Source organism: Panthera uncia, chromosome C2 (genome assembly GCF_023721935.1).
Source record: "Panthera uncia isolate 11264 chromosome C2, Puncia_PCG_1.0, whole genome shotgun sequence".
Lineage (NCBI taxonomy): Eukaryota > Metazoa > Chordata > Mammalia > Carnivora > Felidae > Panthera > Panthera uncia.
This window is the reverse complement of record NC_064810.1, coordinates 105,036,858-105,063,729: the sequence shown is the minus strand read 5'-3', so window position 1 is coordinate 105,063,729 and position 26,872 is coordinate 105,036,858. Positions and strand designations below refer to the sequence as shown.

At 38.8% G+C, this 26,872-nt stretch overlaps 1 protein-coding gene across 6 annotated transcripts in view; it reads right to left on the bottom strand.

Annotated features, from left to right (window-relative positions):
- VEPH1 (ventricular zone expressed PH domain containing 1) overlaps positions 1–26,872 on the bottom strand; it is a 242,852-nt gene that overhangs the window by 114,655 nt on the left and 101,325 nt on the right. For 4 of the 6 annotated variants that reach the window (XM_049628640.1, XM_049628639.1, XM_049628641.1 and 1 more), the window contains exons 7-8: positions 3,924–4,133; positions 2,705–3,102 (exon numbers count right to left, since the gene is read on the bottom strand). In XM_049628640.1, coding sequence (XP_049484597.1) covers positions 2,705–3,102; positions 3,924–4,133 — 608 coding nt within the window. Of the gene's footprint in view, positions 1–2,704; positions 3,103–3,923; positions 4,134–25,282; positions 26,194–26,872 lie in introns of those variants that run through there. The other 2 variants (XM_049628644.1, XM_049628643.1) reach the window with 2 other exon arrangements.

Below are 26,872 nucleotides of genomic sequence, written 5' to 3'. Positions count from 1 at the left end.
GGTTCCTGTTCTTTCAACACAGTTTATTATTGAAGTATTAGATTGAACCACATTAAAGTGATGTTTTTGCAGGTCAGAGTAAGGAAATCAGATATCAGTTGTTTTTTTTTTTTTTCATATGATTCAAAACAATACCAAAAGAACTTCTTTAAAGGTTGTTTTATCATTTTCTTATACTATAGACATTATGACATCTGTCTAAAATTATTCTTAACACTTTGTTGTTGTTGTTCTTGTTTCCTGCTGGTTATTTATCTTTTTAACTCTCCCTGTTGTAGAAGTGGTTTTTATGCTTCTTCCCTTTGCTTCTTGATTGCCTTGCATTATTCAGCAAGAAAGACCAAATATGCCTCTTTTACACTCACAACACATTAAACATAACACAGTTTCTAATCCTAAATCTTTCTTTAATAAATTTCTAAGAAAAGAAATGTGATATTGCTGAGCTGAGTGATCTCATGACAGCAAGCAAAACTGTGTCAGCCAGATGACTGCTGGCTTTCTTCTGAATGGTTTACACAATCCCTGGAATAGTAACAACATGTCCCCTGCAGTCAGTACGAGTCCTTTCTCAGTGGATGTATTTACAGTGAGTCATATAAATCTTCAATCCCTCACACATATCTCTGTGCAAGGAATTTTCCAGGAACTTCCAGGAAGTTACAAAAATGTGAACAAATTCCAAAATGTCAACTTAAAAAAAAAAATAGACATACTCAGTTCTAGGTCATTCCTGGCAGGAAACATCAAAAGAAAATACCTTTTGATTCTTGTTTGTTTTTAGTAAAGATGATGGATTCCTTCAATATTTTGGAAAAAAAACCCAAGCCACTTAGTTAACTCTCAAAGTCCTCAAATAATTCAAGGCAATAAGAAATAACATGGGTTTTTAACAACTGGATGCTTGAAGTAACTGCGAGACTGCCTTACATTTTCACAAGATTAAAACTCACTCTAAAGCTTCAATGCTTTAACCTAAACTTAAAAAACAAAACTATTCTGGCAGGTGGAAATGTGTCTAACTTTATATTTGCTACAGGTTTCCTTTTTTAAGCTGGGAAATTCATGTAACCTCATTTCTATTAAGTTCTCCAACCTGTGCATTAAATACATAGAATATTAGTGAAATGGGAAATCATAAAAAGTTTGTGTTAATTGAGTTTTATTGACTTTACCTATTCTCAAGTCCTACTATACTTAATTGTCCAAAACTTATATTGAATATGAGCAATACCGCTTTTATTGTCACTCTTTAAAAAAGTTTTAAGACTCCTAATCAATAAATTATTGTAAACACTTCTGAAAATGTCAGATTCTACAGACACACAGACAATATTTGTCATTACCAAGTCCTTGTGAGCATTAGAATACATTCCTTTCCCTTTGTTAGCATGAGAATACATTCTTTCCTCTGATTTGGAGTGGGAGAAGGGATAGAAAGTAGAATATGGAAAATGGGACCTTCCTAGTACCATCCCCTGAGGGGGATGACAGTGGGTGGGTGAATATGAATTGGACTCATTATTCTTCAGCTGTGTTTCTTTCTGAAAGATGTGCTGCCTAGCTTTTTCTACGTGGGCATCGCCTGTGAAAAGCTGTCATGCCCAACAAGTGGTCCAGGACCTTCGTCTTAATCTGAAAGGAATAGCATGGCTGTTAAGTGAGAAGAACCGCAGGAAAAATCTAATTAGCCTGATAGTGCCTTCAAAATATCCAAACCTGTTCAACCCACTGCCAGAAGGATGAGCTTGCCCTGGGCACTCTTCCATTTTAGCACTTGTGCCTCAAACCTATCATCTTTTTCGGTACCAGGGCACAAAATTTAAGAAGCACCAGAAAATCTAGTGGTCAAAATAAGTAATATTTTAAGAAATCAAAATTAACACAAAAAGTTCATAATAAACAAAATATCAAAATTGTAAGTGGAAACATGATCAATATTACTTCATATTCCTTTTGCCTCTGCTCCAATATGACTTAGGAAGACATACTAATCCTTTCTTTACTTAAAATTTTGCTGAGCTTTTTTGGCACCTCCTTAAATTGTGCACCCAAGGGATGCCTCAGTTCCTGACATCTTTTACTTTGTTCTCTGTTTTCTGACTAGCTCACACTGTTACTGGTTCCTGACATACATCATCTCCTGACTATGATTTCACTTTTTCCTTTCTATAATTTCCAAGAAGCCAGGGACTGTGTCTGTTTGGGTCATAGCTGAATCTCACACAAAGCTGAATTTTTAGTACAGTGCCTGGCGCACGGTAATTGCTTCATAAGTGCTATTGAATGAATGGGAGAAAAATGTCCTGGGGCTCAATGCTGTACATGGCTTCCTTGCATTATTATGTGGATGAAAAAAATGTCTCTGGCTGCACCTCTACCCGAGAGCCTGCTTTGGGAAACACAGACCTCTTCCAGAATTTTCCTAAACACTAGGGACAGGGAATCAGGAACAATATATTTCAGGTTTGAAAAAGTCAGAGTCGGTGAGCTTAGGTGTACCTAAGTAGATTCAAATAGGAATCAAAAAGATGATTGACCTTATTGGGGGGGAAAAAAAGCAATTAAAATAACCTAAGGGTGTTTTCAAATGATCTATTTTACAAAAAATCCAGGGTATGGCAATTTTTATGATTTGAGCCTTTTTGTTTCTTCCCCAGTGATAGTTGAAATTTCTCAAGTTTAGGGTGTTCGAAGAACTTACCTTCAATGGTACACTGATCAGGGATTGGAATCTTCTTTCCGATTTCCACAGCATATGCCTTTACTTTACTGAAATTTTCCTTTAAGTGCAAGTAGAGCTTATCTTGGTATTCTACAGGACTTGCAGTTGTTTCTGGAGTTTCTTCCTGGCAGTTTTCTTTAACTGTCTCTGGCAAATTCTCTGATTCTGTATGTATAATACTTGGGTGTGAAACTGAAGAATTTCTCAGCTGTGATCTGTCAGAGTTTGCCTTAAAGGGCAACTTGTCGTTTCCTTGGCTAAGTGGATCTGTTTCTGAAAGAATGATCCTAGCTGGCATGTCTCCACTCTCTACAATTTCCCCATCATCTGAACTCATGCTCTTTGTTAGCACAGTGTGCAAAGCCAAACTCTTTGACCTGCAATATAAACAAAAAGCGAAGACAGGCAAAGAAGTTGAGCTAGCATCCACTGAGAAGGAAAAGAAAGGATAATAACAGTGGGCAAAAGTTACTTCCTCTAGAAAGGGAGACCATAAATTGGTGCTACAAACAGATTTGATAAAACACATAGACCAGCAACAAGTTATGTAATAAGCCAAATCTTTGAAGATATAGGCCACCTCCAAAAACAAAGATTTAAAAATCAATTTCATGGCAAAACTAACTGGAAAATGGTGGACTTATACACTTGTATTCTTTTTTTCTACTTCGGAGTCTGCTTTTTCATCAGAAAACAAGAGAAGCTTCTGATAGTCATTCTCAATATAACATTTATGTTTAAAAAGTATTTTTAAAAAATAAGCCACAGGTTTGTTTTCCATTTGTTTTCTCTCTCTTTTTTTTTTTTTTTTTTTGAGAGAGCACATGAATGGGGTAGAGGGGCAGAGAGAGAGAGAGAGAGAGAGAGAGAGAGAGAGAGAATCCCAAGCCCATTCCACACTCAGCATGGAGCCTGATGCCTGATGCTGGATCAAGCCCAGGACCCTGGGATCATGACCTGAGCTGAAATTGGGTTGGCTGCTCAACTGACTGAGCCACCCAGGAGACCCTGTATTTATAGCAAGCTCCTTTGGATAACAGAAGCACTGTGAATGCCATTTCACTCATGAAAAGACGGGACTTTGGGTGCTATAGGTAAAAGATATTTAAAAAAACACCCTGTGATAATGCGATAACAAAACTAACAGCAAACACAAAGTGCATACTTTAAAAAAAAAACAGCCAAGCAAAATTTATACCTGTTAAATCTAATGTCTTTTCTTTCTTCCTTAGAAAATTGGCCCAAACTATATCTTCTTATAGAGCTAGGAGTATTGCTCTCAGCATTTATTTTGTCTTCAAAAGCCTGTATTTTAACTTGGAGCTTTTCATGGTCTTCATCTTCAGCTACAGTGAACTTGATTTCTTCCAGCTTCTCAGGGAATTCAATTTCATTGCTGGGTTTTCTCCTAAAAAACCAAAAATCATTGCATTAGATGTGGTCACATATACCCTCAGAACAGTGTTACTCTCTATTTAACTGATTCTTGTTCAAAATAGCAAAAATTATTTAATACATCTTTTAAGTTTATTTGAGAGAGAGAGAGAGAGAGAGAGAGAGAGAGAGCGAGCAGGGGAGGGGCAGAGAGAGAGGATCCCAAGCAGACTCTGCACTGAGCCTGATGCGGGGCTTGAACTCACAAACCATGAGATTATGACCTGAGCTGAAACCAAGAGTGGGATGCTTAACTGTCCAAACCAACCAGGTGCCCCTGATACATTTTTCATTAGTCATTTAACAAATATTTATTGAGTAACTACGATGGATATAGGGTTTGTTTTTAAGATTTTATTTTTAAGTAAATTCTATACCCAATGTGGGGCTTGAACTTACAACCCCAAGATCAAGAGTTGCATGCTCCACTGACTGAACCAGCCAGGTGCCCCCACATTTTTTTTTTCTTAAAGAAAATTATATTTGTTCTAGTTTCTGTCACTCACATCATTTCTGTGGTAGGAAATATGCTCATTATGGTCTCCATCACTGCCAGCCCATCAGTGGGGTCTCCCATGTACCTTTTCCTGGCCTATCTCTTTTTTTATTGATGCTGGCTATTCCTCTATAAACACCCCTAAACTGATTGTAGATTCACTCTATGAAAAGACCATCCTATTCAAGGGGTACATGACCTAAGTCTTTGGAGAACATGTCTTTGGAGCTGCTGAGGTCATCCTACTTAGTATGATGGCCTATGGCTGCTATGTGGCCATCTGCAAGCCCTTGAACTATACAACCATCATGTCCTGGCAGGTATGTGGCCTGCTGTGGGAGTGGTGTGAGTAGGAGGCTTTCTTCATGCAACCATACAGATCTTCTTCAGCTTCCAATTATCCTTCTGTAGCCCTAACACCACAGATCACTCTATGTGTCATCTGAACCCTTTGCTCAATTTTGCCTGCACTGATATTTACACTCTAGGGCTCTTTGTTGTTGCCAACAGTGGAGTGATCTGTGTGTTAAACTTCCTTCTCTTGGGGCACCTCAGTGGCTCAGTCAGTTAAGCGTCCAACTTCGGCTCAGGTCATGATCTCACAGTTCATGAGTTTGAGCCCTGCACTGGCTCTGTGCTGACAGCTCGGAGCCTAGAGCCTGCTTCAGATTCTGTGTCTCCCTCTCTGCCCCTCCCATGCTCACACTCTGTCTCTCTCTCCCTCTGTCTCTCAAAAATAAAATAAGAACACTAAAATTAAAAAAATAAACTTCCTTCTCTTTGTTTAAATTTTTGTTTTTTATTTGAGTATAGTTGACACACAATGTTACATTACTTCCAGGTGAACAATGAACACGGATCTTTGCAATTGCTTCTATAACTTCTTCTGCCAGAAGTTTATAAATATTGGTATTTATATCAATTTTACATTAGAAGGAGAGTTTTGGAAGAAATCAGAGAATAAAAAGCAGTTTTTATGGTTATCTACCATATTCTTATCCAGCTCTACAAAAGCATGGCTTTCATATGAAATTCATGCCAGACATTTTTTAGAAAACTCTGATGCGCTGATTTGTTTGCAATGAAATTGACAGAATAAGAACATTTCAATGGACTGTGTAAAGTCATGGTTTTGTTAATTTTATGGCTATCACTGTAACTCTTTTATGTTATGAAATAAGAAAATTCTTTCTGAATTTTAATATGTTGGAGGAAAGACATTTTCCATGAATGATATCAATAGTTCCAATTAATCTTTTTTTAAGGTTTATTTATTTTTAAGAGAGAGAGCGAGAGCGTGCACAGGCAGAGGAAGGGAAAAGAGAGAGGGGGAGACACAGAATCTGAAGCAGGTTCCAGGCTCTAAGCTGTCAGCACAGAGCCCGACACGGGGCTAGAACTCACGTACTGGGAGATCATGACCTGAGCCTAAGTTGGACGCCCATCCGACTGAGCCACCCAGGTGCCCCCAACTATCTTTTTATAGCAGCATTTGTGAAAATACTCTGTGACTCATTAAAATTACCTCCTTTAACGCAGGGGTTATTTGTGGAATAACTTTGGAACCCTTCTAAGGACTAATATGTGCCTTAAACAGAGTGGAAGCCTACTGATAAGCTGCAGAAATAGCTCACTGATGCTCACCAAGGTGCTGAATGATTACAGAGAAGTAGTATGTGTTTATTTTCCTTGATCTGCCTTAGACATCCTAAAGCTACTTTACTTTCTATTTAACAATCACTATCAATCCTATCATGTGAGGTTATTAATAAACATAAAGGTTAATAATCTCTAGAAATCCATTCATCAAGATGGCTTAATGATTCTGTTGGTTTGTCTATGTATATTTTTACTTGTCCCTCTTTACCATTTTTCCTGGAGGTTAATGAAAAGGGCCTCAAGCATACAAAACAATCATAGCTTTTTCAAACATATGGCTATTTCCCCCTAAAAGCCAAAGTAAACCTGGCATAGTATGTAGGTGAGGGTGAGAAAATACAATTTGTTTTTTTTGGTTTTTGTTTTTGTTTTGTTGTTCTGTTTGTTTTTTAACGGCACTGCTTTTTAGGGAAAACCAACATGATAGGGATGGTGACAGATTTTTTTCAATTACATTCCACCCATTCTGGGGTCATATGTATGGTGGGTACTGAGGAAGATTGTTTGGAAGCTTTTCTGGCTGGCCCATAGAGGAGTACTGGCTTTGAGGGAGGGTTCATAGTTTTGGGCCCACAGTTTTTATAATTACCCTTTAATCCAGCTCAGGGACAAATGTAAATGGTGCCACTGGGAAAGCAAGTAGATTATCCCTTAAGTAACCAAGATATTGTTTATTGTCTAATAGGCTATTGCTGAGAAAACTTAAATACATATTTGTGTAGTTTTTATAGGCTTCCTTGGTTTTGCATACAGAATGCAAAATTTATTATCCACATCATGCTTCACTGAAATATACATGAGTAGATTTGAAGAATCAGTACATGGGAATAAAGGGAATAATCATGAACATGTTTCCCTTTATGATACATATGATACTGGCTACCCGTCACAGATGGGAGGTTTTGACATGTTCCAGCCAGATGATTCTAAAAGATGGACTTTATACTCCTATTACAAATGAAACAAAGATGGTACTATCACTGGATGGTAACTTACAAACCATGATAATTACCAAGGCTAATTTTCAAAGATCCAATGGGACTTCTGGGGAAGATGGTGGGGTAGGACGATCCTAAGCTCACCTCATCACAAGGATACAATTAAATGACATCCACATCAGTGTAAACAACTCAGAAAATGACCTGAAGACTGGCAGAACAGACTCTCCACAGCTAAATGAAGAGAAGAGGCCACATTGAAGAGGGTAGAAAGGGTAGAGACATAGTGGAAGATAATGGACCCACAGGACTGTCCACAGAGGAAGAGGCACCACAGGTATGAAGAGAGGAGAGAAACAAACCCTCACACCAAGCACCTCAGGCATGGGGAACCCACACAGGTAAGATGAATTCCTATAACATGTTGTTTTAGAAACCAAAGGGGACAAATTTTGTGAGCTCTTACAATAGGAGATTAACATCTGGAACTTTAAAATTCAGTAGGCTCCACTCTGGGAGAGCCAGAGGGCAAGAAGAAACTGAGTTACTGTCCTTAAAAAGATAGGACAACAAACAGCTCTGCAGAGATACAGCATAGAAATAGCAGTTTGAAACATGGTTGGGATATATAGGAAGGTTCATTTCCTAATCTCAGCATGTGCTGGAGGGTCAGACGTCTTTAGGAGACTTTTCCAGGAAAAGAGGAGATGGCAAGCAACATCCCCCACCTCCCCCGACCCCCAGCCTACACACATGGACATCTGAGGGAACAGCACATCATGGAACACTTTCCACCTAACATGCTAACACCATGCCCCACCCCTGCCTTCTCTTGAAGACATGCCTCCTCTGGCTCTGCTCCAGTTTCCTAAAGCAGATCAAGGTCTCCTCCCATGACACACCTGCACAAACCATGCTAACACCATAAGCTCTGTCCACACATTCTCCTGTAGACATGCCCCCAGTGGGCTAGGGGCGGCCATCAGGTCTGAATACAGGCCCCAGCCACAAACTAAACCTTCTCAGGGGACAACACAGGGAAAGCACGTTACTGATCAATGCTACTGCATCTCTGGCAAATTCCTGGTCTGACTCAACTCAAGATCAAGGCAGACCCAAACTGACCAAACAACAACACAGGGACCAAACCCTGCCCACAATGGGCAAAGAAAGCCAGTGCAAACGACAGAGCTGAAGGCAAAAGGGGCTCAGCAAAAACAGTAGGGTGCATGCAATACACATAGGAGACACTCCTGAAACAACAGGTTCTGGTGAACAGGGGACATTGTACTGCAGGGTACTGCAGGACTTCTTCTTCTTCAAGTCAAGTGGACTTGAAAGGCCACTACTTTTAAGATCAGGAAATGAAACTAACTTTCCTAACACATAGAGAGAGACACGGAGTTAGACAAAATGAGAAGACAAGGCAATATGTCTTTAATGAAAAAACAGACAAAGTCACAGCAAGAGAGCTAAATGAAAGAGAGATAAGTAATATGCCAGACAGAGAATGTGAAGTAAGGGTCATAAAGATATTCATTGGACTTGAAAAAGAGTGGAGGACCCTTTAACAAAGACATAGAAAACATATGAAAGAACCAATAGGACCCTTTAACAAAGACATAGAAAACATATGAAGAACTCAATAATTGAAAATAAAAATACACTAGATAGAATAAATAGTAATCAGAAGAACAGATCAGCAACTAGGAGGACAGAGTAATAGAAAGTAGTCAAGCTGAGAAGAGAGAGAAAAAAAAAAACAACGAAAAAAAAGACTTAGAGAACTCCACAACACCATCAAATGTGGTAACATTTGCATTATAGGGATCCCAGAAGAAGAAGAGATTAAAAAGGGGGCAGAAAATTTATTTGAAGAAATAATAGCTGAAAATTTCCCAAATCTGGGGAAAAAACCCAGAAATCCAGAGCCAGGAGGCACAGAGAACTCCCAACAAAACCAACCCAAGGAGATCCACACAAAGACTTATAGTAATAAAATAGCAGAGTTGTGATAAAGTGAGAATTTTAAAAGCAGCAAGAAGAAAGAAAAGTTACAAGGGAAACCCTATAAGGCTGTCAGTTAATTTTTCAGCAGAAACTTTGAGGGCTGGAAGGAAATGGCATGATACATTCAAAGTGCTGAAAGGAAAAAAAAAATCTGCAATTGAGAATACTCTATCCAGCAAAGATATCATTCAAAATAGAAAGAGAAATTAAGAGTTTCCCAGACACGGGTGCCTGGGTGGCTCAGTCGGTTAAGCATCTAGCTCTTGATTTTGCCTCAGGTCATGATCTCATGGTTTGTAAGTTCAAGCCCCACATCAGGATCCATGCTGACAGTGCAGAGTCTGCTTGGGATTCTCTCTCCCTCTCTTCCCTTCCCCACTTGTGCTCTCCTTCTCTCTCAAAATAAAGAAGTAAACCTAAATAAATGTTTCCCAGACAAACAAAAGTTAAAGGAATTCATGACCACTAAACCAGCCTGACAAGAAATGTTAAAGCAGACCCTTTGAGTGGAAAGGAAAGACATAAATAGGAGTAAGAAGAGTAGGAAGGACAAAACCAGTAAAATTAATTATATCTATAAAAATCAGTGAAGCAATTCACAAAATAAAAGGTCATAAAATTTGATATCATATACCTAAAACATGGGGATAGAGGAGTACAAATGGTTTCAAACTTACATGACCATCAATTTAATATAGACAGCTATGTGTATAAGATGTTATAGGGAAACTTATTAGTATCCACAAATCAAAAACCAGTGATAAATCTACAAAAAAAGGACCAAGGAATCAAAGTGTATCACTAAAGAAAGTCAGCAAACCATAAGAGAGGAGAGGAAGAGTAGAAAGGACAGAGAAAAACTACAAAAACAACCAAAACACGAGTAACAAAATGGCAATAAGTACATTCATATCAATAATTACTTTGAATATAAATGGACTAAATGCCCCAACCAAAAGACATAGAGTGACGGATTGGATAAATAAACAAGACCCATCTATATGCTGCCTACAGGAAACTTACTTAAGACCTAAAGACATATGCAGATTGAACATGAAGGGACTGAATAGCATTTATCATGCAAATTGAAGTTGAAAGAAAGCCAGAGTAGCAATACTTATATCATACAAAGTAGACTTTAAAACAAAGACTGTAATAAGAGACAAAGAAGGACACTATATAATAATAAGGGAACAATCCAACAAGAAGATATAACAATTGTAAATATTTATGTACCCAATATGGAGGAACCTGAATACATAAAGCAGCTAATAGCAAACATAAAGAAAGTCATTGATAGTAATGCAATAATCGTAGGGGACTTTAACACCCCACTTACACTGATGGACAGATCATGCAAACAGAAAACCAACAAGAACACAGTGGCTTTGAATGACACATTGGACCAGATGGATCTAACTGATATATTCAGAATATTCCATCCTAAAACAGCAGAACACACATTCTTTTCAAGTGCACAGGGAACATTCTCCAGAAGATCATATATTAGGCCACAAAAGAAGCCTCAACAAATTCAAATAGATTGAAATCATGCATACCTTTTTTTTAAAACAACAGTATGAAACTAGAAATCAACAAGAAAAAAATCTGGAAATAATACAAATACATGGAGGTTAAATAACGTGCTCCTAAACAATGAATGAATCAACCAAGAAGTCAACAAGAAAAATTTAAAAATATGGAGACAAATGAAAATAAAAAACACAATGGTCTAAAATCTTTGCAAAAGCAAAAGCTGTTCTAAGAGGGAAGTTTGTGGCAATACAGGCCTACCTCAAGAAGCAAGAAAAACTCAAATGAACAACCTACTCATACCCCTAAAGGAGCTAGATAAAGATGAACAAACAAAACCCAAAACCAGTAGAAGGAAGGAAATAATAAAGATTAGAAGAGAAACAAATGAAATAGAAACTAAAACAAAGCAAAACAAAAAGTAGTAGAACAGGTTCTTTGAAAAGAGCAACAAAATTGATAAACTTTTAGCCAGACTCATAAAGAGAGAGAGGGAGAAAGACAGAGAGTGAGGTGACTCAAACAATGAGAAATGAAAGAGGAAAAATAATGAGTGACACTACAGAAATACAAAGGATTGTAAGAGAATATTATGAAAAATTTAGGCCAACAAATTGGACAATATAGAAGAAATGGATAAATTCCCAAAAACATATAATCTTCAAAACTGAACAGAAAAAAATAGAAAATGTAAGCAGACCCATTTTTAATAATGAGATGGAATCAGTAATCAATAAACTCCCAACAAACAAAAGTCCAGGACCAGATGGCTTCACAGGTGAATTGTACCAAATATTTAAAGATGAGTTAATACCTATTCTTCTCAAACTATTCCAAAAAAATAGAAGAAGGAAAATTTCCAAATTCATTCCAGGAGATCATTATCACCCTGATTCCAAAGCCAGATAAGGATATCACACAAAAAAAGAGAACTTCAGGCAAATATCTCTCATGAACATAGATGCAAAAATCCTCAAAAAAATACTAGCAAACTGAATCCAACAATACATTAAAAAAACCATGCACTACCTTCAAGTGGGATTTATTCCTGAGACACAAAGGTGGTTCAGTATTCATAAATCAGTCAAAGGGATACATCACATCATCAGGAGAAAGAATAAAAACTATATGATCATTTCAATAGATACAAAAAAAAAACATTTGACAACATACAACATTTATTCATGATAAAAACCTTCCATAAAATAGGTTTAGAGGGAATATACCTCAACATATTAAAGACCATGTATGAAAGCCCCACAGCAAACATCATACCCAATGGTGAAACACTGAGAGCTCCTCCCCTAAGATCAGGAATAACACAAGGATAGTCCACTCTCCTTACTTCTATACTGGAAATTTTAGCCACAGCAATTAGACAAGATAAAGAAATAAAAGGCACACAAATTGGTAAGGAAGAAGTAAGACATTCACTATTTACAGATGACATGATACTATATATAAAAAATTCAGACAACACCACCAAAAAAAAAAAAGTCTACTAGAACTGATAAATGACTTTGATAAAGTCACAGGATACAAAATCAATATGCAGAAATAAGTTGCATTTCTATACAGCAATAATGAAGTAGAAGAAAGAGAAATTAAAAAAATAATCCTAATATAATTGTGCCAAAACAATGAAATATGTGGGAATAAACCCAACCAAGGAGGTGAAAGACCTATACTCTGAAAAAAATGAAATACCGATGAAAGAAATTAAAGATGACACAAACAAATGGATAGACATTCTATACTCATGGATTGAAAGAACAAATATTGTTGAAATGTCCATACTACCCAAAGCAATTTACAGATTTAATGCCATCCTTATCAAAATACAATAGTATTTTTCACAGAACTAGAACAAATAATCCTAAAATTGGTATGGAACCACAAAAACCCTGAATAATCAAATCAATCTTGAAAAAGAACAAAACTGGAGGTATCACAATCCCAGGTTTCAAGATATACTACAAAGCTGTAGCAATCAGAACAGTATGGTGTTGGCCCCAAAATAGACACATAGATCAGTGGAACAGAGGAAGGATTTCACAGAATGAAACTCATGATTATATGGTCAATTAATATTTGACAAAGTAGGAAAGAATATCCAATGGGAAAAAAGAGAGTCTCTTCAACAAACTGGACAGCCACATGCAAAAAAATGAAACTGGACCACTTTCTCACATCATAAAAAAAAATAAACTCAAAATGGATTAAAGATTTAAATGTGAGACCTGAAAGCCATAACAATCCTAGAAGAAAACACAGGCAATAATGTCTCTGACATTGGCTATAGCAACATTTTTCTAAATATGTCTCCTAAGGCAAGAGGATCAAAAGCAAAAATTAACTATTAGAACTACATCAAAATAAAAAGCTTCTGCATAGCCAAAGAAATAATCAACAAAACTAAAAGCAAGCTACCAAATGAGAGAGAAGATATTCGCAAATGACGTATCTGATAAATATATAAAGGACTTATAGAACTCAACACCAAATAATCCAATTAAAAATGGGCAGAACATGAATAGACATTTCTCCAAAGAAGACAGCCAGATGGTCAACAGACATATGAAGATACTCAACATCATTCATTATTAGGGAAATATAAATCAAAACCACAATGAGATATCATCTCACACCTATCAGAATGGCTAAAATCAATAAGATAAGAAACAAGTTTTGGTGAAGATATGGTGGAAAAGGAACCTTCTTGCACTGTTGGTGGGAATGCAGCCACTGTGGAAAACAATTTGGAAGTTCCTTAAATAATTAAAAATAGAACTACCTTATGATTCAGTAATTCCACTATTGTATATTTACCCAAAGAATACAAAAACATGAACTCAGAAAGATATATGCACCCTTATGTTTATTGCAGCATTATTTATAATAGCCAAAATATGGAAGCAGCCCAAGTGTCCATTGATAGATGAGTAGATAAAAAGGTGGTACAGACACACACACACACACACACACACACACACACACACACACACACAAGGGAATATTATTCAGCCATATAAAAGAATGAAGTCTTGCCATTTTTAGCAACATGGGTTGATTAGAGAGTATAATGCAAAGTGAAATATAACAGTCAGAGTAAGACAAATACCATATGATTTCACTCATATGTGGAATGTAAGAAACAAAAACAAGCAAAGGGGAAAAAATGAGAGGGAGAGAGAAACCAATCATATATAGAGAATCAATTAATTACAGAGAGCAAACTGAGGGTTAACAGAGGGGAGGTGGGTAGGGTATGGGTGAAATAGGTGATGGGGATTAAGGAGTGTACTTGTCATGATGAGAATGGGGTCATGTATGGAATTGTTGAATCAATATATTGTATATCTGAAACTAACATAACACTGTATGTTAACTAGAATAGAATTAAACATTTAAATAAATAAATAAAATAATCAATGACCGTCTCAAAATGAGAAATTTGAGGAGCAAGTATTTATTTTCTATCCATGATAGTCCATGTATAGTCACCAAACTAAAGTATTTCTCTGATTCCTTGGATTCTAATCACATTTCATGAGTGAAAGATACCTTTATATTTGTACTTTATTTCAGAAATTTCTATAGCTTGGCTTATTAAACCTTATAAAACTTTAAGGCATGAAGTATACCCAATATGCATACATCAGATATTGAACAATATGCAGATTTTTAAATCTTAAGACATATGACTTGTTAAAGGAAGTTTCCCACAAATTCACTAGGGTTTTTGTTTTCTTTCTACATAAAGCTCTGGGTTATAATAAGAGTTAAGCAATAGCATTTTCTTCCAAAAAAACTTCAAACTTCATATGATTATAGTAAATCTCCCTAGATAATTTTACTAGATCAGTTTCTGGCTTTTTAAAATAATACTTGCAGAGATCTTTATTTTATTTTTTGTACTCTTTATATCAATGTCCCTATACAATAGGAAAAACAACTGTACTTTACTCAAGTGTCGTTGCAAAGATGAAACAACAGAATCAATGTGAAGCACTGCTTCTGACAGAGGATACACTGCTCAGTAGATGTTAGATTTTATTATTAGTATTACTGTCATTATTAATTTATTATTATTATTATTAATAACAATAATTATTATTACTATTCCTTTAGAAACTTCATCTGCCCTGTCTTTCTTGTGTTAATATATAGAGAAAGTATCAGTGGTCTAGACACAGGCAGACCAATATTCCATATCCTGGAGGGAACTACTGTTCAGACTTTAGGAGAGGACACTCAGCTCCCTTTCCCTGCCCCTGTCTCTAGTTACCAAGTGTTGGCTATGAAGCCATGGCCTGAGTGAGTCAGACCTCTAATAGCTGGGAGCATGCCTTCTTTCATTTTCAGATTGCCTTGTCACATCCCTCAGAGGGGACTTTGGGCACAAGAGAAGTTATGGGTTGTCCCTAGACATCCACTGGCCCTAAGAGGGGCAAGTCCAGTGCCTCTAGGGTAGGGTTGCCCAATGAAATACAGGATACCCAGCCAAATTTGAATTCCAGATCAGCAACAAATTTTTTTTTAAGTATAGGTATACTTCTAGTGGGACATACTAAAAGTGTATTCTACTATACTAAAATGATTATATTTATACTAAAAAATTATTTGTTCTTTATCTGAAATTCAACTGGGTGTCCTATTTGTTAAATCTGGCAACCCTATCCTGGGGTAAATCCCTACTGCTTGGTGGGCAGGGACCTGTACTGTTCATCTTTGTTCTCTTGTATCTGAAATAGTACTTGACACACACACACAGGTACCTGAAATGTTTGTGGAATAAATGAACTAAGACCACCTTGGTTTCTAAAGCCAGCCTACTCTTTGCACGTCAAAAACTTCCTGAATTCCACCAGATGTCCATGAGGCACTGGCCACTTCCCCTGGCCTATAGGGGGTTGGAGGTGGGGCAATGTCATTTGCTAAATATCAAATGTAGAGAAGCAGGGAGCAAGAGTAGGAGTAAAATGAGGGATTTGCAAAAGGCCAGATAAGAAGAGTGAAGAAATAATAAAATGGGTCAGAGAAGTGATATCTTCATTTGAAGCTGGTGAACATTTCTGATAAGTGGAATTCTCACCACAAAGAGTTTCTCTTATACACAATCTTCCTTGTTTTTATGATTTGGAGATTTGCATAACACAGGAGTTAGGGGACAGGGATGGTAATGAAGAGTTACCAAAGCAGCCGAAGCCACAAGATGGACCAAAGAGAACTTTTTGTCACTGGCCATCGATCCAACTGGGTTTTGTCATAGTATTTTGCTGTCAGGGAGTTAGGATCAGTGTTCGTTCCAACAGGTTAGAAGGTCAGGAAATGGTAGGTAGAAGTTAGAATTTATAATAAACATTCACTGCCCCTTCACTTCTTCTAGTTTTTAATTTGTTGTAAAAAGACAGGAGAGAATTTGTTCAAAACTAAAACCCTTTTCTGGAGATAAACTCTGCTTTCCTCGGAGAGCAAGGAAATGCATCACAAATACAAACAACACTGGTGGAGCCATTTGTCCTGTGTGTGTTTACTTGCTGGGGACCAGTGGGTTGGGCTCATGTAGGGGGTTGTTATTTCTCTTCCATTTGTCACTTTTAACTCCAGAGGTAACTTCACAGAAATCTTTGTCAGAGTTCTATAATCCGCTAGATATTAACTTGGCTTTAACTCAACATGCCATATTACAAGAGGCTCAGATGATTTCCAGTCTGAACAGTTTCTGGTCTTGTTGCCAAAGTAAAGTTTTTAAAAGTACCTCTAGGGATGCTCAGGGGGAGGCCTAATTACCCCCCTCTTGTGTGAGCTGGACTTCCCTTGGAAACAAATTAGCCCTTGGGCAGCTAGCTCACTGCTCTCACTGTACCTCAAGATGGGACTATGAAGCTGGCAGAGGTGGAGAGACTGGCAGCTGCACTTCCTGGATCCTTAAGTCAAAGGAAAGTAGTATTAATTAATGTTTGACAATCTTGGCTTGTGATCCCATGTCCAGATTATGTACTCCTGCAAAGTTAATTCTGTTAGAGGACAAGTAGAAGAACATAATGGATCAAATCCACATTGGAGTCCTAAATTCTTAGGATGTTATGTTCTTTACTCTTTAGCAATTTCTTGGCTCATCGGTCATCATAAGAATGACAGAGGATCCCCCAGCACCACAGTGCTGTCATCTGTTTTGGGACTATAATAGGTAACAGTTCTGGAACAGTCACACTCAAATACTAAGGGAAAGGACGGTGATAAGTCTAGGTCTTGGTACTCAATTTGGCCCCTGACTGAATGGGCAAGAGCAGAGTCCACTAGATGCCTGGTTATATGGGAGCCAGTCATGCCACTGATACAACTTTGCCTAAAATGAAATGATTCCATGGTTTATTTCATTCACACAAGACTTTTTAAAGGGTTCTCAAAAGGAGATGGTTGTGGGGAAATGAACTGAACATAGCCTTACAGGGAAGGTTCACGACTCCAATCTCCTGTTTATTAGTGATGTGGCAAATCTTTTTAGAAATCTAAGTCTCATTCTTGTCATATAAAGATGGAATTAGTGACAGAGCATCATCAGATTGCTGAAAGCATTATACATTGGATTTGACAGTGTAGCCCATACAGAATGGGCATGAAAAAAATCAAATGGTAAAACCCTGGGTGGCTACTGCCCCGTGTGGACATGTGACACCAGAGGAAGACAGCTTGTGTAGGTGATACCAAACTTGGAAGATGAGTGTCTCCTGCTCAGAGCCAGGGGGACCATACAATGCTTTTACTTCTGTATTATCCTAAAGGATAGTTGCCCTTGCTACTGAGATGCAGAAGTAGTTTAAAAACAAAACAAAACAAAACAAAACAACAACAACAACAACAAAAAACCCTCTGTGCTGTAAGTATAAATTCTGAGCAATTGTAGACAGAAAGTTCCCAATAGTTAGAATAAAAGTTAAAAGCTCTCATATGAGGAAGTGGCTTCTCTAATGCAGATGTTCAGGCATTTATTTGCTCACTTTTCATTCAGCCAGGATGAGAGAGAATGGGATATGGAAAGAGCATGAGCAAAAAGTGCAAAGCCCCTGTGATTCCAAGGTAAAGGTACCTTGTCAGTTTTGCCACTGACTGGTGGTTCAGATGTGCCTTAACTCTTTAGTCAGGAGTCCTGAGACTAGAATGGGCAGGTCAGATGAATAGCAGCCTTAACAGAAGACAGCTGGATCTTAATGAATTGGCATCTGAATGTGGCCCAAGTCACAAAAGCACTCTGTTAAGTATAAAGGAATATAAAAATGTAAAGTAGTAATGTCATTAGAATGCTTTGAATCAAGGGTAAGAACTGTAAAAACAACATGCTCCTTTTTTTCTGGCTAACATTACTGTCTAGGGATGAGAGCAGGTAAAAGGATTAAAGAGAGGTTATCTACCATGAAAATGAAATCACAGGAGAAGAAAAAAGTTGATACATTGTCACTTGCCAGCTTTTGACACTGGAAGAACAAAATAATCGTTGTTTTCCTACTTGATACATCCTATCATAGTTTCCACCCCAAATATGATATCTTACCCCATTTTTAATAGGTAGAAATGTATAGCTACCTAGAAATGGGGGGGGGGGGGTAAAGTCAGTCAAAACACACCAATGACTGAGTTGGGGACAGAACACTACACAAAACAAAATCCTGTGATTCAATTCCTGCCAACCTATATCAAAGTCTAGCCAACAGCCTTCAACCTAATAAAAAGTCCACCTTTTGCCTGATGGTAAAGCCTGATGGTAAATAGTTAAGAACTATTTTTCTTAGGCTGAGCTATCCCACAATCGTCGATCTCAATCATCGCTGAAGTGTTGTGTTCATTCTCTCTCATTTATTAAATGTCTTTCTTTAAGTCCCAAAGGAAAGTTTGGAGAGCGAAATATTAGTCACTGAAGAGAGTTCTAAGCTCTGCCTGGGTTTAGCTACATCGAGGATCTAATGCAATGCTTTTCAAATGACCTGTGGAAGAGAACCAGCTTTTAGCTTTTTTAATTTTCATATGTCACAGAGCAATATTTTTGTGAAATATGATAAAAATAAATGACCAGAGAAATAAAGCAAATAAGACAAAGAACTGAGTATAAGCCCACTGATCATCCGTTTGGATATTGCAGCAATGTCAAATTGCTAAACTCTTATTTTCAGTTTCTGCAATAACCTCATCACAGGCTAGTAAAAATGTTTGCAGACTGGTGTTGGTTCATGAGCTACACTTTTAGCAGCTCTGGTATAAGGGACATGTTAAGTGAAAGCACCTCCTATAGTGCCCACCTGGAAGACAGTACTGATGCCAATAGTTAATATTTACTGAGGGCTTTCTATGCATGAGCCACTCACTGTTCAGGTCTGCTACATGTATTACTTCTTACATAATCCAGTGGGTCAAATCCTGCTACTTCCTCCATTTACAGATGGAGAAGCTTAGGCACAGAGAAGTTCAGTAACTTACTGAAGGTCAACTAGTAAACCCCAGCACAAAGTATCTGCTTCCAGACTGTACCCACTTCACATGGCTTTCCCACCTGCCTCTCTGTAGGTGTGTGGTTCAGGCTGCATCTGAATCTACCCCAGGGATAAGTAATACATATAATGGCATTGTTGATAATGCAGTAACTAGCAAGAATCATTTTACCTTCATATCTTTGAGTAACATTCTATGGGAAACAAGACACCAGAACAGAGTTGACATACAATCACTGAGCAACCCTTCATAGTGATCTGAAAAATGACTTTTGGCATCCCCTTTAACCAAAACTGAAAAGGTGTTCAAAACTCAGGACATGTCATGCAAATAGCAACCTCACAGTTCAATTATGATTAATATCAAAAAAGAACCAGGGAGGGTTACCCCTCCTGCAAGAGGCTATAGAGGGTCAAGTCCCTCTCACCTTCTCTTCCACAAGTGCATTTTTTCCTTTTCTCCATGCTAAAGCTTTGGTGTTTCCTGTCTTTTTTGAAAGAGGAAGCCAAGCCATGGGAGCTTGATGAAAAGGTCTCTTCCTTTTTGGTGTGTCTTGTGTTTTTAAACACTTCTGTGTTATGGGCAAAAAGCCTGGATCCCCTCGCAAAGCGGCAATTGCGTTGCTCATGCTCCTTGGCAGGGCCTTGCCCCACCTCCCTTCTCCACCCCTCTTTGTCCACACTCCCGGCCAGCCCCTCTGGGGCCTCAAGCTCCCTGGGCTTGCTTCATTGTCTCCAAAGCTGATAATGATGTCTCCCACCTACATCTCTTGCTGATAAACGAATTCCTGAAATACCTTTACAGACCTTCACATCACCATAAATGCTGCTTTAAGGAAGGACAAATGGTGGAGTAAATGAACAACACATGGAACATAAATGGTACCACATGTCAGGCTTAATCTCCTCAGTAAGAAGAGGGGCAAAAAACTGAAGCCCTTCCTTCCCTGCACACGGAGGAGTAACAACAGCCACAGCTACTGCCACAAACAGCTGTTACAATTCACTTTTTATATGAGAGGCCAGCATAGAACTCTCTAGATTGAAAAGATATATACTTGTTTCTTTCTTAAAACTCTGGTTACCTTGGTGGGGCGAAATTACATTCAGCTTTTCCTAGGCAGGGGGCAATGTTGACCAGAACATCACATGTTTTTAATTATGGTCCTGAATCTCCTCATGTATATTCCCTGAGCCAAGAGTTGCTCTCAAAGAATCAATTTCTCTTTGTATAAACATGTCTTGCCTAAAAAAGTGGGAACTCTTATAAGCATTTTTAAGACTCTATTTTCCTTCCATAGAGTAATAGGCCCTGAAAAGTAGCTCTCTCAAGTTTGGGGAAAACTAGAGAGGCACACAGAAAGCTACCTAACACTTCAGGGCAGGACTGTGGGTGCAGAAGAATGGAAAGGCAGAATGAACTGTAGCAGTTCAGAGAAGGTTACAGTGGGCAGAGGTGGGTGAGAAACATCTCATGGGGAAGTGGTACTGAATTAGAGTCTTAGAGAAGGCAGGCCTTCAAAGGGAAAAGAGGGATGGAGGGTGTTCTAGAAGATAATGATAAAAGGTGGGGGGGGGAGTGTATCACTTTGGGGAGGAGTAAGCAAAAGTCACCTTTGACATTCCTTTAAAATTTTTTTGAATTATCTCTGAAGCACTGTGAGCACTGTAAATCTCATCCACACTAACATTTGAGATCTACTGGACTAGACCAAAGGAAGAAATGAAAGGAAATTCTATGAGCCAACATCTGGGCATTTGCACTATTGCACTCCAAGAACTGCCATGGACCTAGAGGGGAGTAAGTATTGGGTAGAGAATTTTCCTTTATTCTCGCCTGCCCACAAGGTTTACTCCATTATATTTTAAGATGAAGCGTCTGTAGTTCTAATACATACTGGAAGACTTTGTTGTGAGGATTAAACAATAAAACATAGTTAAAAATCCTTAGCACAAAATCTATCATGTGGTGGGAGCTAGTTAAAGGTGTGATCAGACCTACAGATAACTGCTTTGCGAGTTGTAAAGAACTTGGACCACTGCTTTCTGCAATTTCTGCTGTGGACCCAATAAAAAGCCATATTCTCAATTTCTTGGGCAATGCCTTCAGGGACTGTGTATTACATCAGGGGTAGGTTCTGATGTGACCTCCAGGATATCAAGATGGGAACTCTGCAACCTTGCTTATACAAGGTCTCACAGTTTGGAAAGAGTCTTTGCAGGCCATGTTGCTTGGCTATACATTAGGGCCACAGCCTGACTCAAATCCCTGGTTCTCGTCTGTAATCCATTTCTTTGATGTTTATTGCATGAAATTTAGGATAAACCAAAACTCTGGGGCAACTCCAAGGAGGACAGATTTCCTGGAGTCATTCTCTTATAAACATAATCTTCTTATCCTGTTTTCCCTTCATTCTCCCCAACATACTGTTGTTTTATTACCTTCCCTCCATTGTGCCATCTCTTTCCATTTATCCCAAATCAGATTTACACCCACCCATTTAGTTTTGACTACAATTTACCTTTCATTCTCCTTTCCCCCACCTCGCCAAGCTTGATTCTTAAAAACAAAGAATAAACACAAAATTTTACCACAACTACCACCATTATCACCAAAACAACAAAAGAACTTACCACCCACTTAACCAAGCCAGAGATGTTTGGGAAAGCTTTAACCACATGCTTTGTGTTAAAACTTTTCTTATAAGCAACTTTTTCTCCCCATGACTTGATGGCTTTGGCTAGGGTTTGAAAGCTGGATCTGAGGGAATTGGAAACCCCCTGACACACACACACCCCACCTAACCCTGGGACTTGGGCTGTGTTCAGATGCCCTCCCTCCTTGTCCTCTGCTTTTCCCTGGGCCTTTTCTCGTTGCTACCCTTTCTCCCTGTCTTTTCTCATTTTTCCTATTTGACCCCCTATCCCTGATTTCTTTTCACAATTTCCACCCCTCAAAGTTTCTATCACCAACTGGAGCCTGAGCCTAAATATCTACTAAGACCACCTGGGACAAACTGTCCCCAAATCTGATGGTGCCTGATTAGAGCAGCCTCCCTGGAATCACATGCACGGGGCAAGGATGTCTTCTAGTCAAAGGACCACTTGAATGCTCAGCCAGCACACAGTTGTCAGAAGCTCACCCTCTCCTTCCCTAGATTCCCCTGGTCCTGGATGGCATATGGTTCAATGGTTAGTGGCTTCCCAGAAGGCGATTTAGGGCTCCCACAATTTCGAAAGGTATAGATCTTTTCCCTTATCTTGACATCTTCCTTTTTAATCCACAATTGCTGTTACCTCTTTCTGCTCCTCCAGAATTAGATTCAAATTCTAAATGTTTTGCTTGGCTGTCCTGTTATTTAGCTCCCATTGGTTTATTGTTTAGATATAGACATTCTTTTTAAAACATAGGAACAAAAAAAGTGCAAGTATGTTACCTGGTGCATCTAATAAAACTCACCCAATTAATTCAGAATGATTTGGCACAAAGAAGGTGCCTGTCTACTTCAGGTTTTTATTCTCTCTAGGATGCTAATTGTTTTTCTTTTGATAATCTTGTATTTTTGGCCTGAAGTCTAAAATCTGGCCTGCTGGGCGATGGGTCAGATTTGTAAATTAGATGACATCTGTTTTGAATTTTATCATCTTTAATTTTCTTTCAAACTCTCTTCACTTATTCATTTCCCCTTTAATTGTAAAGATCAGACTTTGTTGGGTACTTTAGACAAAAGTATAGACCTTTCTTCTGTGGGGGACACAGATTAAAATTACTGAAGCTAAGTGGTCACAATGAAGGCTATTCAGGGAAAAGATGTTCAGAGAGAAGCCTTAGCAACCATCCCAGAGAGGATGAGCAGCTGATACAAAAGGCTGGCTGCCCACACCAGTGTTTTGAGGTTCCCGCTGAATAATTACAGTCGAGTGGAAGACTGACAGTGAGTGTTGAACATTGGCAGAGTGAATATTTTGAATTGAGAAAGGCTGAAGTACTGAGGATGGAGGTGAGTGGTGATGTTTTGATCTCGTCACATTTAATTTTTCTCTCTGTGTTTTTTTCTGCAGAAAAATAACAAAAGGAGGAGAAATAGAAATGCATTCTCATACATACAGATTCATATTTTAATAGTAAAACCTTATAATTTTCCTCTTCTGTACGTATCTCCTAAATTCTTCTTTTCATGGGGAAAGTGTTTATCGCTAATTGGATTGGGCCTATTTATGTATTTTAAGTTTTATTTATTTTTGAGAGAGAAAGAGAAAGAGAGAACGAACAAGTGGGGTAGGGGCAGAGAGAGAGGGAGAGAGAATTCCAAGCAGCTTCCACACTGACACAGAGCAGAGCCTGACATGGGGCTTGAACTCATGAACTGTGAGATCATAACCTGAGCCTAAATCAAAAGTTGGATGCTTAACTCACTAGCCACCTACGCATCTGAGATTGGGCCTATTTATTAAGGGTCAATTTTCTTGTTAGAGTGCCCAATGTAACACTCTTGTGTAACGTGTTTTTCCTTTATGTAAATATTTTTCAATATATACTCTTACGGATGCCAACTGGCCTCATGCAGCTTTGCATTTGTAGAGGCAATAGAGAACACATAGAACACTGGCCAGAATGTGTGCCTAAGCTTTCACATCTGATACACATGTCACTCATCACTGGAAGAAGAAATAAGCAGGCTGGCTGTGCACAGAATACAAAATGGCTCCTCCAAACACCTGCTGTAGAGGCTCTCAACCAAATTTCTAAAACCACATCATGAAAATTGGCCAACAGTGACTTTGTGCTTGCATACAAATGACAAATCACCCCTTTGTGATGCAGGCCTTGGATTTCTTGGATACCGCTGTGTTTAGGCTGTTGCTAGGCAGGTCGTGAGTCTGTTAAAATGCTATTGTTTTGAATGGAATATGTATATAGTGGTAGTTCTCAACTGGAAGCGATTTTTGCCTCTCAGGGGACATTTAGCAATGTCTGGACACATTTTTGGTGCCACAACTTAGGGGGAGGACTGCTACCAGCATCTAGTGGACAGAGTCCAGGGGTGCTGACAACTATTCTATAATGCACAGGACAGCCCCATAACCAAGGATTAATTAGCTCAAATTTCAATAGTACCAAAATTAGAAACCCTGGTTTACAAGCATTTATATATTGAGCCAGGCAACAACAGATCAAAACTATGGTGTTGAGAGAAAAGGGCACTTGCAATTAGTCTTCTTTGGATGAATAGCTATTGTTGACTTTGATGGCCCTATTGGCCACATAATATCTCCGTGGGCTCTAGGGGGCTCAAAGAGCCTGCCATTTGGGCTCCCCTCCTGCTCCTCTTTTCATGGTTATTAACATCATCTTCCATATGTATGCAGTCACTCAAACTATGTATCTCTGGGTTTTATCTACTCTCCCCCTCTTCTCCTCATCCTACCTTCCTACTGGTAATCGATTCCTCATAATTCTGTGTTCTCCTCACTATAATGATTTGCCCTGACTTCTTAGGTCCTCCGTTAATGATTTAGTCCAGGCCTCCCTTATAGTTGAAAGAGCCTGTTGTTCAGGCTCCAGCGATAGCATCCTGGTCACTCTCCTGCTGCTCCAGCCAAACCCATTCAGTGCTCCACATCTTGAGCCACTTCCTCATTTACCAAGTCCTTAAGTGAAGAAACGTTTAAAAGGGCCTACCATCTGCTAATTACTCTGTTAGGAGCTGTGATCACTCCCTGGATAAAAATCATTCCAAGCCTCCATACTGCTTAAGGGATGAGCGCCTCACTTCCCGGCACAGTGTGTAAAGCCTCTGATAATCTGCCTCTGACCTAACATTTCAGCTTACTGTCCCACCCTACCCTGATGTACTTGCTTCAACCACAATGAACCAATTACTTTTCCTTACTTTGGGTCACACACTCTTAACCCCATGTATCTTTGCACATGCTCTTTTCTGTATTTGGAGTAACCTTTCCACCCTTGTCTGAGAAACTCTCATTCATCCTGTGTGACTTAATCTAGTATCTAGAGAAATGCCTGGCCCATGAAGCTACTCAATAAATATGGTATGAACTTAAATTTGACCTTCTCTGTAAAACATTCTGTAATTTCCTGGCTGTTAGACAATATATCTCTCATGCTCCACAGTCTGTTGTATGCACTTCTACCAGAACCTCTTTGCATACCTGTCTACAGACCTCTTGAGGGCAGGGATGGTGTCTTGTATCTCTTGGAACCTCCAGACTTTGTGCCAGGCTGGACATAAAGTGGACCCTCATGATTAAATGCTCACTATTTTGTCAAGATGCCTTCTTTTGTTTTGGGAATCCTTATTTCATACTAGAAATGGTATGCATCATTTGATACCCCCAAAAAGTCACAAAAGTTGACACTAGTCTCAAATTAGCCCTGTCCCTTCTCTAGAACTGAATACCTTCCAGTGTATAGGATCTGAAGTGTGAAGCTAAGGTTTGAGTCCATCCTCTATCACCTACTCACTGTGTAACCTTGGGAAGACATTTAACTCACCTGTAACCCTCTGTTTCTTCTTCTGTAAAATAGGAATAATATCTGCCTTGTGGGGGTGGTCATGAGTATCAAATGAGAGTACATATTTGAAAATTTTTTTTAACTTCTAAGACATCTGTGTTCAAAGTATAGCAAGATAATAAAATAAAACCTCTTCCTCAGTCTCGCATGATCTTTATTTTTTTCCCCACAAACCTCTTGAAAGGGCCAGTTTGATGCATTGTATTCACTCTCTCCTTTCAACCCCAGGTATTGTTTTCTGCCCAGCCATACCACTGGCAGCTCACTCTTCAGAATCTTCAATAATTTCCTTATGGCCAATACCCAGAGACACTCTTCTGTCCTTCCCTCACTGGACTTGACTTCAGTCTGCCTCTTCTGAGACATTCTCTTTACTGGAATCAGAGTAAGCTTCCTCAAACATGGATTTTGATAATATCCTGCCATGTACAAACCTCCACAATGATTCTTCATTAGCCTACTGAGTAATATTCAAACTCCTTAAGAAGGGGTCAGACCCAACATCATCTGGTCCCTGTTTACCACTTCACTCACATTACCTTCTAACGCATACCCGAGCAATGCAAAATGGCTTATGTTTCTAGAAAGTGTGTGCTCTTTCACATGCTGCCCAGAAGATTGCCTGGTGCAATCTGGTCATCTTTTAGGACTTGGCTCAAAATATGATCTCTTCTGGGAAGCCTTCCCTGATCTCAGTTTCCTATTCCTCTTCATTCCATACAGAAGTAGATATCCCTATCTCTATGGTCCCCAGACTCCTTGGCTGCATCTTGATTAAGCATAACCTTCCCACTATTCTCTTAGCCACTTAAATATTTATCTCCCCTATTAGAAAGTGAGGTTTTTAGGGGTGCCTCAGTGGCTCAGTTGGTTAAGCGTCTGACTTCGGCTCAGGTCATGATCTCATGGCTCATGAGTTCGAGCCCCTCATTGGGCTCTGTGCTGACAGCTCAGAGCCTGGAGCCTGCTTTGGATTCTGTGTCTCCCTCTCTCTCTGCCCCTCCTCTGCCCTCTCTCTCTCAAAAATAAATAAACATTAAAAAGTTTTTTTTT